The 12,979-nt window shown below is 21.9% G+C and overlaps 4 protein-coding genes across 4 annotated transcripts; 3 read left to right on the top strand and 1 right to left on the bottom strand.

The window, feature by feature from the left end:
* Positions 1 to 300: 300 nt before the first annotated feature.
* LOC122851584 lies at positions 301 to 2,520 on the top strand. Its single transcript, XM_044150918.1, has 5 exons — positions 301 to 506; positions 719 to 942; positions 1,035 to 1,122; positions 1,242 to 1,472; positions 1,555 to 2,520. The coding sequence occupies exons 2-5, from the start codon at positions 725 to 727 to the stop codon at positions 1,666 to 1,668; spliced, it is 651 nt and encodes a 216-aa protein (XP_044006853.1). The 5' UTR covers positions 301 to 506; positions 719 to 724; the 3' UTR covers positions 1,669 to 2,520.
* A 346-nt stretch (positions 2,521 to 2,866) lies between these two features.
* LOC122853543 (dynein light chain Tctex-type 5-like) lies at positions 2,867 to 3,464 on the top strand. The gene is made up of 3 exons (XM_044154043.1): positions 2,867 to 2,917; positions 3,011 to 3,204; positions 3,296 to 3,464. The coding sequence occupies exons 1-3, from the start codon at positions 2,867 to 2,869 to the stop codon at positions 3,462 to 3,464; spliced, it is 414 nt and encodes a 137-aa protein (XP_044009978.1).
* Positions 3,465 to 5,499: 2,035 nt separating this feature from the next.
* Positions 5,500 to 10,655, top strand: LOC122851583 (multiple inositol polyphosphate phosphatase 1-like). The gene is made up of 8 exons (XM_044150917.1): positions 5,500 to 5,748; positions 5,815 to 5,946; positions 6,026 to 6,219; positions 6,304 to 6,423; positions 6,491 to 6,641; positions 6,737 to 6,947; positions 7,129 to 7,338; positions 9,965 to 10,655. Exons 1-8 carry the CDS (start codon positions 5,583 to 5,585, stop codon positions 10,200 to 10,202), a joined length of 1,422 nt encoding a protein of 473 aa, XP_044006852.1. The 5' UTR covers positions 5,500 to 5,582; the 3' UTR covers positions 10,203 to 10,655.
* LOC122851582 (DNA-directed RNA polymerase III subunit RPC5) lies at positions 10,238 to 12,839 on the bottom strand. Its single transcript, XM_044150915.1, has 7 exons — positions 12,682 to 12,839; positions 12,243 to 12,502; positions 11,966 to 12,159; positions 11,719 to 11,882; positions 11,443 to 11,638; positions 11,158 to 11,360; positions 10,238 to 11,095 (listed from the first exon to the last, which is right to left on the bottom strand). The coding sequence occupies exons 1-7, from the start codon at positions 12,721 to 12,723 to the stop codon at positions 10,664 to 10,666; spliced, it is 1,491 nt and encodes a 496-aa protein (XP_044006850.1). The 5' UTR covers positions 12,724 to 12,839; the 3' UTR covers positions 10,238 to 10,663.
* Positions 12,840 to 12,979: the final 140 nt, after the last annotated feature.

The following is a 12,979-nucleotide window of genomic DNA, read 5'->3' as shown; positions in this document are numbered from 1 at the left end:
AAATATCTATCTTTTTCATATTTTATTATTATTATTATTTTATTTAGTTTATTAATAATTTATTATAAAAAACTTTTAAACAAAATAGTTGAATCTTTTTTCTTTTTTTTAAATCGTGATTAATTTTATTTCCTTATCACTATTTGTATCATCAGGATCATCAGGAACATCAGGATCATCTGGTTATCATGTTATCACACTACAAAGTATAAATATTTATTCATAAATATTTCTAAGTAATAGTCGTTTTGCACTGTAGGGTCTAGATGTCACGCTGTGTACAAAATTTGTATTCAAAATATATATGTATAACATTGGGGAGAGAGAAAACGCGAATGTATAAAAAAATCAATAAAGCTGTGGGACAAGAGCAGAAAGAAAAATAATAATAATAATTTATATTTTTGGAGTATAACTTGATTTATTTTTCTCATTGATTAAGAAAATTATTATTAGTTATATTTATTATATTAAAATAATTAATATTTCGATATAAATAATTACAAGTAAGTACGTCTATCAAATTTTTTTTAACTTTTGATATTTTGTTTATTATTTATCCATAAAGTTAAAAAGGAGCAACAAATTTTTATTAGTAATTTGATATTACAATTATTCAAATTAATAAATAAAAAATTTATAGCATAATTAATTTTATAAATCAGCATGATACAATAATTAATTGTTTGATTGTTTTTTTTGTTTTTTTAATAATAAGGAAAAAATGGTGTTATCAATTGAAGACAGTTGGAAAGAAGCAACTCAAGGATTTGATAATGATGTTTGTGATGCTTGGTTTTTAAAATTACAAGATGCTTATTCTGAAGATAAAAGAAAATATCATAATTTAGATTCATTGAGAAATAAATTATGTCATTATGATGATATTAAAAATCAACTTAAAAATCCAAAAGCATTATTACTTGCATTACTATTTCAAAAGTAAGTTAAGGAAATCAATAAAATTTTTTATTTTTATTTTCTCTATGTTTTTTTATTTAATCTATATATTGATTTATTAAATTTAATTGCAGTTTTTCATATGATCCAAAAGCTCTTGATGGTGATAATCAAAATATTAATAAATTCAATGAATTTGCTGATGAAGCTAAAATACCAGAGGTATATTTAATATGTTTTTTATAATAATGAAATTAAAATATTATTCTTTTAATTACACTTTCGACTGTGTATATTATTAATAAATATAAATTATTTATTTAATATTTTGTTTAATTAAGGATGATGAATTACGTACTGAAACATGTTCACTATTAAAAACAGCATTGACACATAGTACTGAAGAGCACAAAGTTGATGGTGCATTTGGCAATGAAGATGCACATTATTTATTAGATTTGGATATGGCTGTTTTGGGATCATCACCAGACGAATACACTGAGTATACAGAAAAAATACGTGGAGAATATTCATTTCTCAGTGAGCCAATTTACACAGCATTACGATTAAAAGTAAATAAATTATTATCATCATCATTTTTACATTATTATTATAATTTTAAATATTAATAATATATTATTATTTTTACATTAGGTGCTGCAAAATTTTTTACAAATACCAAATATATTTGCAACTAAGGAATTTCGTGAAAAATTTGAAGAACAAGCAAGAAAAAATATTTTAACTGAAGTTGAAATATTGTCTTAAATTTATTTTACTTATTGTCAAATTATATATATATATTTACACATATTGTTGATGTAAATTTTATTGATGTTTTCAAGTTGTTATTATTAATATTATTATTTAATATGATTGTGAATAGAATTGTAAAAGTTGATAATTCATTAAATGAATTTTAAAATGGAAAGAAAAATATATCATGTGAAAATAATAAATATTAAAAATTAAAATTTAATTATTATTGTATTGTTTTTTTATATTATTTATAATCAAAATTGATAAATATAAATATAAAACGAAATTTTAATGTCAGTTAATATTGGTATCTTACGTGACTGCTAAAAAAATTGATAAAACATGTTCAAAATAAAATAAAAAAATTATGTGTTATAAAAAATGAATTATGTGTGATGCATATAGGTATACATATGAAGAATATAATGATCGATTTTTATTATTGCATGCAAGTGATGATAAAAAAAAAACCATTTAAAAAATCCAATCTTCATTCTTGTCAAGAAATTTCTGACATATTTGGTGTTGAATTATTCAGCTAATATTGAGCTTTCATTTACATGTTTAAAAAAAAAATAGACATTTGTGGTATTTTCTATTTTCGTCAAAGTTATTTGGGCTAAATTCTATTGGGTTAAATTACTGGCACCCTTTTCTCATTGTTTCATATTAAACATAACAGTAAGTTTATGAAAAAATATAGATAAAGTGCTCGTGACTCACGAAGGTATTGCAAAAATATATCAAAAATTTTTTGCAATAATAAATTTAACATCATGGCTATCAGTTTATGGAAATGTGTAAGAATTAAATGTGTTTTTTTTTTTGATAATATAAATTATTTTATACATTTAAAATTAATATTTAAAAATTGGAATTTATATTTTTTATTAAATTAATTTAATCATAATATATATTTCATTTTTTAGATAGAAAAAAAAAGAGTGGATCGAAAAAAATTATGTCAGTTATCATCATATGCAAATTTTAAATTAGCAATTCAGGTAATAATATTTTTATTAAATATATAATGGATAAAAAAAATATTTTAAAGTTGAAATGATCCCGCGCTTTCCATCACCTTAGCAATTGATTTTTAATATATACATAAAATGACATTGTTATGTTGTCAAGTCTCAAAACTAAATAGTTCATTTTGTAAATTTTTTTCTTTATTTTATAAAATTATTAAACGTAAATTATTATTATGCCAACAACAATTGATACTTCTGAACGTAATAGTTTTGACTATGATCAGGTTTGTTTTGTATAATTATAATTATTATATCATAATTAAATGAAAAATTTTATAGTTATTTAAAGATAATTATTTATAGATTGTTTTTTTTAGACACCAAATTATCAAAATACATATCGACTTGAATCATTGAATTCATTAAAAATTGATAGTATTGATGAAATTGTTAAAACAACAATGTCCAATAGACTTGAAGATTTTATTTATGATGAAACAACAGCACCAGCATTATGTACACAAGTTGCACAAGAAATTAAAAAGAAAATTATTAAATTGGATTTTGATAGGTAAATAAAATTATTTAAATTATAAAATCTATATCACTTGCTAATTAAAATAATTGATTGATTGTAAAATTGTATTTTTTTATTTTCATAGATATAAATTATTAGTAATTGTAACGATGATTGAAAAAGCAAGTCAATCATTGGAAATAAATGCTGGTTTTTTGTGGGATATTGAAAGAGACAATTACTCAACTTATACTTATGATAATAATCAAACATTTACTGCATATTGTTTAATTATTGCAACATATTTTGAATAAAAAAAAAAGAAAACCACAATTGATATTTTTTTTTCTTTGAAATGATAAAAACCAAGTAAACAATATTTTATGAAGGATAAAAATATTGATTACATTAGAAATTAATATTTCTATTTGAAAAAAATATAAATACAAAATAAATGCTAGTTGATTGACTAAAAATTATTCAATTTATATTGTAATTCTAATTGTTGTTTAAAATTTAAAATATATATAAAATAAAAATATGATGAAAATAATTATAGCTTCTGCAGGATTTTTCGGGATAAAATTATTTAAAATTCTTTATTCTATTATTTAGTAAATTTTTAAGACAATTCTTCTTTCCATTCAGTTGCTGGAAACAAAATAAAATCGAAATCGAAATCAAAATCGAAATCGAAATTGTAGAACGAAATAATGCATTTTTCTACTGATTAAATTTCTATTACTATTCATTTTTTTTTTCTTCTATAATAATAATGATTAGTAATAGCACAGTAAATTAGCAAAAAAATTATAACTGTATTACTTATTTCTTCAATAACAATGATTAAAAGTAGGCCATCTACATGATGTCATTGTCGTGTTGGTTACATAAACCCATGATATAATATACATATTCAAACAAATGTAAGTCACATGTACACATGGAAAAAATAAAAATGAAACAATTAATAAATATACATAATCAAATTATTAATTTTTATCATTAGTTAATAATATAAATAATTGTTTTTATCATAATTGACTTAATTATTCTTTTAAAAAAATTATTAATATTGTAATTTAGTACTTGCTATTTTTTTTTTTCATTTTACTATTTTAAAAATATGTTTACAATTATTATTAAGTAAATAATATTTGAAAGTTTAGCATATACTCTGCAACCATGTCAGCACAAGTATAATATGTTGCTGAGCTAGCTAAAAGTTGCAAGGACATCAGTTGTAACTGAGAGTTTGTTCATGTGTGATTCAGTTGTACAGTCAAGTTTGCTACAATGTGTACTTCAATTTATAAATAAATATTAACAACTTCATAAATAATAATTATAAAAATAATTAATATTAATAATTTAATGATAAATTTTATTTTTTTATTTTTCTCAACGTATTTCGTATAAATTTTTTTACATATGTTTTTTTATTTACTCAGTTTTCATTCAAATTTATCAATGTGTTTTTTTATCTTATTTTTCTATTAAAAACGTGTGACAGATTTTTTTTTTTTCTATAAAATTTAATATCAGTACAAAATAAACTATTTCGTCGTTTTTATTTTTTTTTATCAACTCTACAAGTGTTTTTATTTCATAATTTTATTTTAGAATTTAAAAAAAATCTTGAGGTAAGAGAAAATCAGTTATAAGTTTCGCTGAGAATAAATGGACAAAAAAATAAATAAATCTGTTTAGCATGTATTTGCAAATCAAGTGTAAATTTCTCAGTTTAATTTAGAAATTTTTGCAATAATTTATTCACTTGTTTAACTAATATATTTCACGTCAAGGAGAATAAAAAGAAGAAGAAAAAACTTGCAAGAAATATTTTGTTATTTTATAATTGGCATGAGGTAATTCAAGACAAATATAATATAAATTAATAATGTGGAAAAAGAATAAAAAAACAAACAGGAAAAAGTATAAAAATATTTTTAATAAATTATAAATTAATTATATCCTTGAATAGTTTTTTTTTTATTGGCAATGCCAGGGTTCTACATAATATCTATTGAATATAAAACCTTGAAGTTAGACAAGCCTTCAATCAATTTGATTATTTCGTGCATGTTACAAACTTGTTTAATTATTCTTTCTATAAAATACTCACAATGCATAGAAATAAAATAAAATTTATTCTTACAATTGTCTTGTAAATTCACCAGTTGATATTATAAAACCGAAAATAGAAAAAAAATCAATTGACTTAAGTCATTTAAAAAGTTTAAAGTAACTATAGCTACATAAAGTTTTTTTTAATTTAAATTTTACAATTAAAAATGAATAAGTTAATTATCAGATTTATAATTATGTATTTTTTAATTTTTAGAAAAAAATTTGAATCAATTAGAGAGATTGAATTGAGTCATTATTTTTCTATTGAATAACGAGTAAAAAAAAAAGTTGGAATTTTTATAATGCATGTGATATCAATGATAGTAATTTTATTGTCAGTGAATTATGTATTTCCACGACAATCAGATTATTGTTCGGCTGATGATGATGATCCATATCTCAATATGGCAACAAAAACAGCGTATGATTTTATTCGTGGTCGCCAGGGAGACATACAATCAGTACCAAGTAAAAAAAATTTCTAAATAAGCAACTTGATAACAAAAATAATAAATTAAATTTATTAATATTTAGATTGTCAACCACTTCAAATATGGATGTTAGCAAGATATGGAACTCGTTATCCAGAAAAAAAAAATACCATGAAACTTTTGGAATTAAAAAATATGAGAGATCAAATTGTACGGAATCACGAAACAAGACGATGTAATTAACGAAAAAAAATAATAAAAATATATTTATCATGTTGATTGTATTTATAATTTTATTAATTAATTTATTGTAGCTGGAAAATTATGCAGAAGTGATTTGGATAATTTAAAACAATGGGCACCACATCAAAACATGACAATTGATATGTCACAACAATTAACACCACAAGGTGAAGAAGATAATATATTATTAGCAAGACGATTAAAATCACATTTTCCAGAGCTTTTACAACCAAAAAAATATGACATAACATCACAAAATTATATAGTAAAAAAATATAATTTCTATCCAATAATATATAATTAATAATTGAATTATTATAATACCCTTTTTTTAAAATTTATTTTACAGTTTAAAAGTGTAAAAAATGATCGTTCAATAAATAGTATGAAAGCTTTTATGGAGGGTTTATTTGGAAGTAAATATGCTGTTGATACAATTTCACCAAATGAAGATGACACACTACTACAAGTGATTATAATTATTTATTATTAATTATTTAAAATTTATAAATTTTAATTATTTTGGTTTATTACAGCCATATAAAAATTGTACAAAGTGGGAAAATGGTGATGAAACAGATCCTCCAACTCTTGCTGAACATAATAAATTTAAAAATAGTGAAGAATTTAAAAATCTTATTTACAATGTCAGTCGAAGAATTGGTTTTCAATATGATTTATCATCTGGTATATATATCAATTCATTTAAAAATCAGTGAAATTAAAATTTATCTATCTTTTTAATTATTACTGTTATTAATTTTTTATATTTATTATTTTAGATGTTTTATTATCCATGTATGAACTGTGTCGATTTGAAAAATCTTGGATATTAAATAATTTATCACCATGGTGTGCAGTTTTTAGTAAAGATGAATTGAAAATTCTTGAATATTATGAAGATCTTGATTATTATTATAGAGCTGGTAATGGCAGAAAAGTTAATAAATTAATTGGTTGTTTTCCACTACAAGATATGGTCAATAATTTTCGGTAAATAATATACGCAATTATTATTGGCACCGTATATACGGGAAAATGCGGAGACATTTACAGGTTGTATAAATGTCTCCGTAAATTTCTCCGTATACGGTGCTAATAGCATTACCGAAAAATATATAATACTCGTTTAAATTTATTTATTTATTTTATAAATTTTATGTTTTTTATCAAGATCATTGGAGAGAGGTGATACTGAAGGAAAACCCAAAGGAATTTTTTACTTTAGTAATTCAAAAACAATTATTAGTTTTTTGAGTACAATGGATATAATGCCAAATCAAAATCCTCTTACTTCTGATAATTATAAAGATAATATTAAACGCCAATGGAGAACATCAAAAATTGATCCTTTTAGCTCAAACATTGTTGCTGTATTTTACAGGTATATACCCAATTATATTTATTATATTTTTTGTTATCCGTACTCGAGAAAGGTCCATTTTTTGTCCTAAATTTCGTGTGCAATGTCCATGTTTCTGTCCAACCTAATTATTTTTGCAATGAAATTCGTAAGGACCTTTCTCGAGTACTGATAACAAAAAATAGTATGTTCTACTAGTGGGCAATCCATCAAGTGTCATTTTATAATCGTAAAAGAAACACCAAAATTGCCTCCTCGTAAAACAAAGTACTACTTATTTATAACAAAAAAAAAGATAATCAATTTTAGAAATTAAAATCCTTGAAAAATTACAAATCGATATATTTCATTAATTTATTTTAAAATGAATAACTCATTTGAGTTAATGAGTTTTTTTTTTTTTTTTTTTTTAATAAAAATATTAAGTGTATTAGTTGATTGCAAATTTTTTCTACTATCACATCGTTTTATCGTGAATTAAAAAAAATACATAAAGATAAATATTATCTATTTATTACTCCCAAGGGGGTTTATTTAATGGCGATAATAATTGAAAAGCTTTTATAAAATGACATGGAAAACAATTCAATAGAACATTTACAGTCATCTTGCTCGTACTATCAAGCCATAGTTTAATTCAGTTGATAAAGTAAAAGAAATTTTAAATAAAAATCCAAATAAAATGTTTAAAATATTGATAATAATAATAACTGTATTATTAAAATTAATATATTCATATGAATATACAAAATTGCCAATTAAATTTCACCAAGATTGGGTTGATGATTTAAATGATTATACAAAAAATAATATGATAAATCGTCAAGTGATATTAATAACACCAAATTATGAAAATACAACAGATAATTATTCATCAATTGATAAATTATTAATTAAAATACTGAGTGTACATCCAACTTTACAAATAAAATGTGATTATTTAAATAACACAAATAAACAGGATGTTTCACTTGAAGCTTTAAAAGATCCATCATCAACATTATTTATATTTATTGATGATTATGATTATTCAATAAATAATTATCGTTGGAAAAATGTAATTAACATGATGAAAGAGCTATCATATCATAAAAGAGACGTTAAATACTTATTGATACATATTTCGACAAATAATTCAAATGAAAATTATGATAATTTATTAAAATACACATGGGAAAAACAAATAATTGATTTTACATTATTAAAAATTTCACAAAACTATCATGTTGCTAATAAATTTAATCAAAAAAAAATATATGAATCAATACCATCACTTTATAATCATAATCCATTTTTAAATTTAACAACAATAAGAAGTTATTTACCAGGAATTAATTGGTTTCCAAATATAATGAATAACATGTATGGATACAAAGTTAATATTGGAGTCTTTGATAGACCACCATTTTCATATGTACGTTGGAATAATAATAACGAAGCTATTAAAATAAATGGTGCTGATATAACATTGATCAGCTATATTGCACAAAGAATGAATTTTACAATAAATATATTACCAAAATTATCGACATTTGATGAGATTAAAAACAACCCAACAGCCATGGGTTTGTTGAAATTAATGGAAACTGGTAAAGTTGATGTAACTGCATATTTAAGTCCACATTATACAGAAGATATTAAAGAAGATACTTTACGTTCTGATTGGATTATTTTAGATGATTTTTGTGCAGTTGTACCAATTGTTTATAAAAATAAATCACCAATATCATGGGAAGCAATTAATGCATTAATATTATCATCAAGTGTTGTCGTGGTATTTTTGTTAACTGTATTTATATTAAAATTTGATAAAAATTATTGGAATTGTTTTAAAATAATACGTATATTATTTGGTATACCTGTATTACCAAATAATTCATCAAAAAATTCACAACGTTTATTATTTAATTGTCTTGCAATAGTATCATTATTTTTTTCATCAAGTATATATGCATCATTAACACGTATTAATATTGATATTAAAAGTGAAATTGAATATGAAAATTATAATGATTTAGATAAATCAAATCTTAAACCAGTTATTTCGTCGTTTCTTTATTCGAAAACATTTAATAAAAATGGTGATGAATCATTTGATAAATTAAAAGATAAAACAATAAATATAACAAACATATGGGAATGTATTTTTATAACTGAAAAATATAAAAATTTTACATGTTTAATGGGTAAATATGAGGGTTCTATATTTGTTAATAAAAAATATTATAATGGTGAAAGAGTATTAAAATTTTCAAAAACATGTTTTTGGTCTGATAATTATGCATTTCTTATGAGAAAAGGTTCAACATTAAAAAAAGCATTTACAGATATTATATCTTTATCAACTGAAAGTGGATTAAAAAATAAATGGTATAAAGATGGTCATGATGATGATGGTGATGATCAAAATGAAATTGATATTAATTCACAAACTGCTGAAAAAATATTAGAAACACCAAGTAGTGTTTTAAAGCTACAATTATTTGCAATATTATCTTTTGGATTGATAATTTCAACTATTATTTTTATTATTGAACATTTATATTATTATTTATTTAATAAAAATAATCAAAAAGTATATAAAAAATTATAACAATAAATATTCAGTTTATTAAAATGTCATTTTATTAATTTTTATTTGTTTTAGATGTAAAGAAGAAAAAGAATCACCAAATAAAGTTATGTTTTATCTTCAAGAAAAACCATTATTATATGAAGGCTGTCAAGTTGGTCTATGTGATTGGGAATATTTAAAAAATAAATTTGGTTCAATAGCTAATGAGTGTAGCATTGATGCTTGTGATAATAAAAATATTGCAGTGTTATATAAAACTTCGACAGTTATGATAATGTCATTTGTTGTATTATTGTTGATAAAACACTAATTAATTATTAGTTTAAGTCAATATTAATCATCACAAATTTTTATGTAATTTAATTAAATATCTGTGTTGCTATTGTTAGAGTATATTAAATAAATAATTGTGTGTTTTTATTTTGTCAATAAAATTATAATTATAATTGCACTTTAATTTTAAATTTAATCATGTTTGTTTTCAAATTAAAATATTGAAAATAAAATTTTATTTTGATTTGATAATTTATTATTTTTATTTACACTATTATTAACTGAGGAAATAAATTAACAACAATAAATAATTAAAAATACACAAAGTATTTTTCAACTATTCATTGAATAATTTTTTGTTTTTTTTTTCTTTTGGCAACTATTATTTTTATAATTAAATATTTTTATTATTATTAAAAAAAACAATAATTTAAATTAATGTATTTATTATGTGAATTATTTATTATAAATAATAAAAAAAAAATTACTTTACAATTGTCATGATGATGGTTCACCTTTTTTTTTAGATTTACTTTTTTTAGATTTATTTTTAGCTAAATCAACACCATCATCAGAAGCTGATGAATCACGTATTAATTTTTTACTTTTTGCAATATTTTTTTCTTCATTTTCTGATCCAATTGATTCACGATTTGATCTTCTACGTGATCTTTTTGGTGGTAAATTTTGTGCTCCATATTTACCTCTTAAATATTGACGTTTAGCTTCCCAAAATAATTCTTGACGTTGTGCAATATCTGGATATTTTTTTTCAAATTCTGTATCAGGTTTTAATATTAATTGTAGTCCTTTTTTTGGTTGTGATTTTGCTAAATTTGTTATTATTTCAGTTATTTCCTCAGGACGTAAACGAACAACAGATGATATTGATCTTCTATCAATATATTCATAATCAGCAAATTTTGATAACTGTTAAATATAAATTATAAATTAAAATATTATCAAGTTGATATTTTATTTTTTTTACTTACAATATAATCACGTGCATTACACATGAGTTCAGCCGGTACAGCATTGTGATTTGACTCATATTCTTTTGGAAATAATAATTCACTATTAACAATCCAATTACCCTGAACAAGAACAGCAACTTGTTGTAAATATTTTAATACTGAAGTTGTATCATGCTCAGGTAATATTATATTTCTCAATTGTGTAAATGACATTACTTTGGCTGTAATAAAAAATAAAAGAGATGAAAAATTTTACACATCAATTCAAGTTAGTTGTATATTCAACAAAAAAAATTTAATTACCATCTTTCATGAGAAGTCTAATTTGATTTAGAAGAGACAGTGTACCAAGTGGATTTTTTTCACTTGAAGTTATTGTTTTGGAATGTTCATCATTTTTAACTCGTTGTACCAAGTTTAATAAATATTCATCTCGTGATAGTGTTAAATTATTTTCAAGTGATTCTGTTAATTGACAAAGCATATCTAATCGTGCAAGCTAAAAAAATAAATAAATCAATGGATAAATATTTAATAAATGATAAATTAATCTTGTTTATATTATTTATAAAAATATACCTCAGCTTCATGGCTATTTGATTGTTTAAATCCAGTTTCAAGCCATCTTTCATCAGCAATTTTTTTAGATAATAATCTAAATGATTTTTCCTCTCTTTTTTTAACAGAATCAGTTGTTTGTCGTTTAAATTGAACATTAATTTGTTGCAATTCTTCTTCTTGTTCTATAATTATTTATTGATAATAACCAAATTATTATTTTTATTAATATAAAATGAATTAAGATTTTTTAAAATAATAAAAATACCTTCAACTAATTTATTAGCATCTTCTTTTGATTGTTTATCAGCTGTTTCAAGATAATCAAACTGTGGTCGCATTTCCATGATACTTTTTATTGGTGTTAAATGAAGTTCATTATTTTTAAAAATTCCAGCTGCATAATTTGATGAATCTGTTAGAACTTTTAATGATTGTAATACAATTTTATCCATCATATTGCTAAAATAAAATTTCTACATTAATTATTGTTAATTTAAAAAAACACAAAAATTAAGTTGATCAATTGATTGGATAATTGATACCTTTGAAAATAACTTTTTTCATCTTTTTCATCATATGGGCCATGTGATCCATCAATAGCAGTTGCAATACGTTCACCTTTTCTATGATCATAATTAGCACTATTAATATCAACATCAACTTCAAGACGTATGTCACCATTTATTGGTCTAATTTCTGTTTTTCTAATAGTTGCATCATCATAACAATTAGCATCTGTTTTAATTGGATATTGAAATATGAATAAATTTTCATCGAGTATTTTTGATAAATACACTGGTATCTGAAATAATTAACATTTCATTAATTTTTTTATCAATAATAAACAACTTGTATAATTGAGAAAAAAAAAAAAAAAAAAGAAATTATTTTGTTTGACAATTGATCCAGCATGTGCGATAGATTATAACCTCTAATATTTTGTTTTTATTTTTTAATTTTTTCAATTGATTAAATGCTTACCTCTTGTACAACTGGATCATCATCGTATTCTGAAATTTCCATTATTTTTTTTATGTTGTTAAATGTTGTATTATTGTATTTATATTGTTTTTATGTTTAAATGTTTTTCATAATTTCATTAGAATAAATACACACACCTGCACACACCAATGAATTTTGATCAATTTTGATTATTATTGTTATGAAAATTGTAAGAGCATCTTTATAATATGGACAAGTGTATGGTGTGTAATCATCTTAATTCTAATCAAGGTTTTTATTTATATTTACTCGATAATAACAAATAATTGCATATAAT

The sequence above is a fragment of the Aphidius gifuensis genome, linkage group LG3, assembly GCF_014905175.1.
Source record: "Aphidius gifuensis isolate YNYX2018 linkage group LG3, ASM1490517v1, whole genome shotgun sequence".
Lineage (NCBI taxonomy): Eukaryota > Metazoa > Arthropoda > Insecta > Hymenoptera > Braconidae > Aphidius > Aphidius gifuensis.
The sequence above is the reverse complement of the archived record's forward strand: the minus strand, read 5'-3'. Positions and strand labels throughout refer to the sequence as shown.

Coding starts and splice junctions, on each gene's coding strand:
- LOC122851583 (XM_044150917.1), top strand. CDS start 5,583: ATGCATGTGATATCAATGATAGTAATTTTATTGTCAGTGAATTATGTA. Junction 6,220..6,303: donor TAACATCACAAAATTATATA/GTAAAAAAATAT, acceptor TTTATTTTACAG/TTTAAAAGTGTAAAAAATGA. Junction 6,642..6,736: donor TCAATATGATTTATCATCTG/GTATATATATCA, acceptor TTATTATTTTAG/ATGTTTTATTATCCATGTAT.
- LOC122851584 (XM_044150918.1), top strand. CDS start 725: ATGGTGTTATCAATTGAAGACAGTTGGAAAGAAGCAACTCAAGGATTT. Junction 1,123..1,241: donor ATGAAGCTAAAATACCAGAG/GTATATTTAATA, acceptor TGTTTAATTAAG/GATGATGAATTACGTACTGA. Junction 1,473..1,554: donor ACACAGCATTACGATTAAAA/GTAAATAAATTA, acceptor TTTTTACATTAG/GTGCTGCAAAATTTTTTACA.
- LOC122851582 (XM_044150915.1), bottom strand. CDS start 12,723: ATGGAAATTTCAGAATACGATGATGATCCAGTTGTACAAGAG. Junction 11,883..11,965: donor TGCTAATAAATTAGTTGAAG/GTATTTTTATTA, acceptor AAATAATTATAG/AACAAGAAGAAGAATTGCAA. Junction 11,361..11,442: donor TAGACTTCTCATGAAAGATG/GTAATTAAATTT, acceptor TTTTTATTACAG/CCAAAGTAATGTCATTTACA.
- LOC122853543 (XM_044154043.1), top strand. CDS start 2,867: ATGCCAACAACAATTGATACTTCTGAACGTAATAGTTTTGACTATGAT. Junction 2,918..3,010: donor ATAGTTTTGACTATGATCAG/GTTTGTTTTGTA, acceptor TGTTTTTTTTAG/ACACCAAATTATCAAAATAC. Junction 3,205..3,295: donor ATTAAATTGGATTTTGATAG/GTAAATAAAATT, acceptor TTATTTTCATAG/ATATAAATTATTAGTAATTG.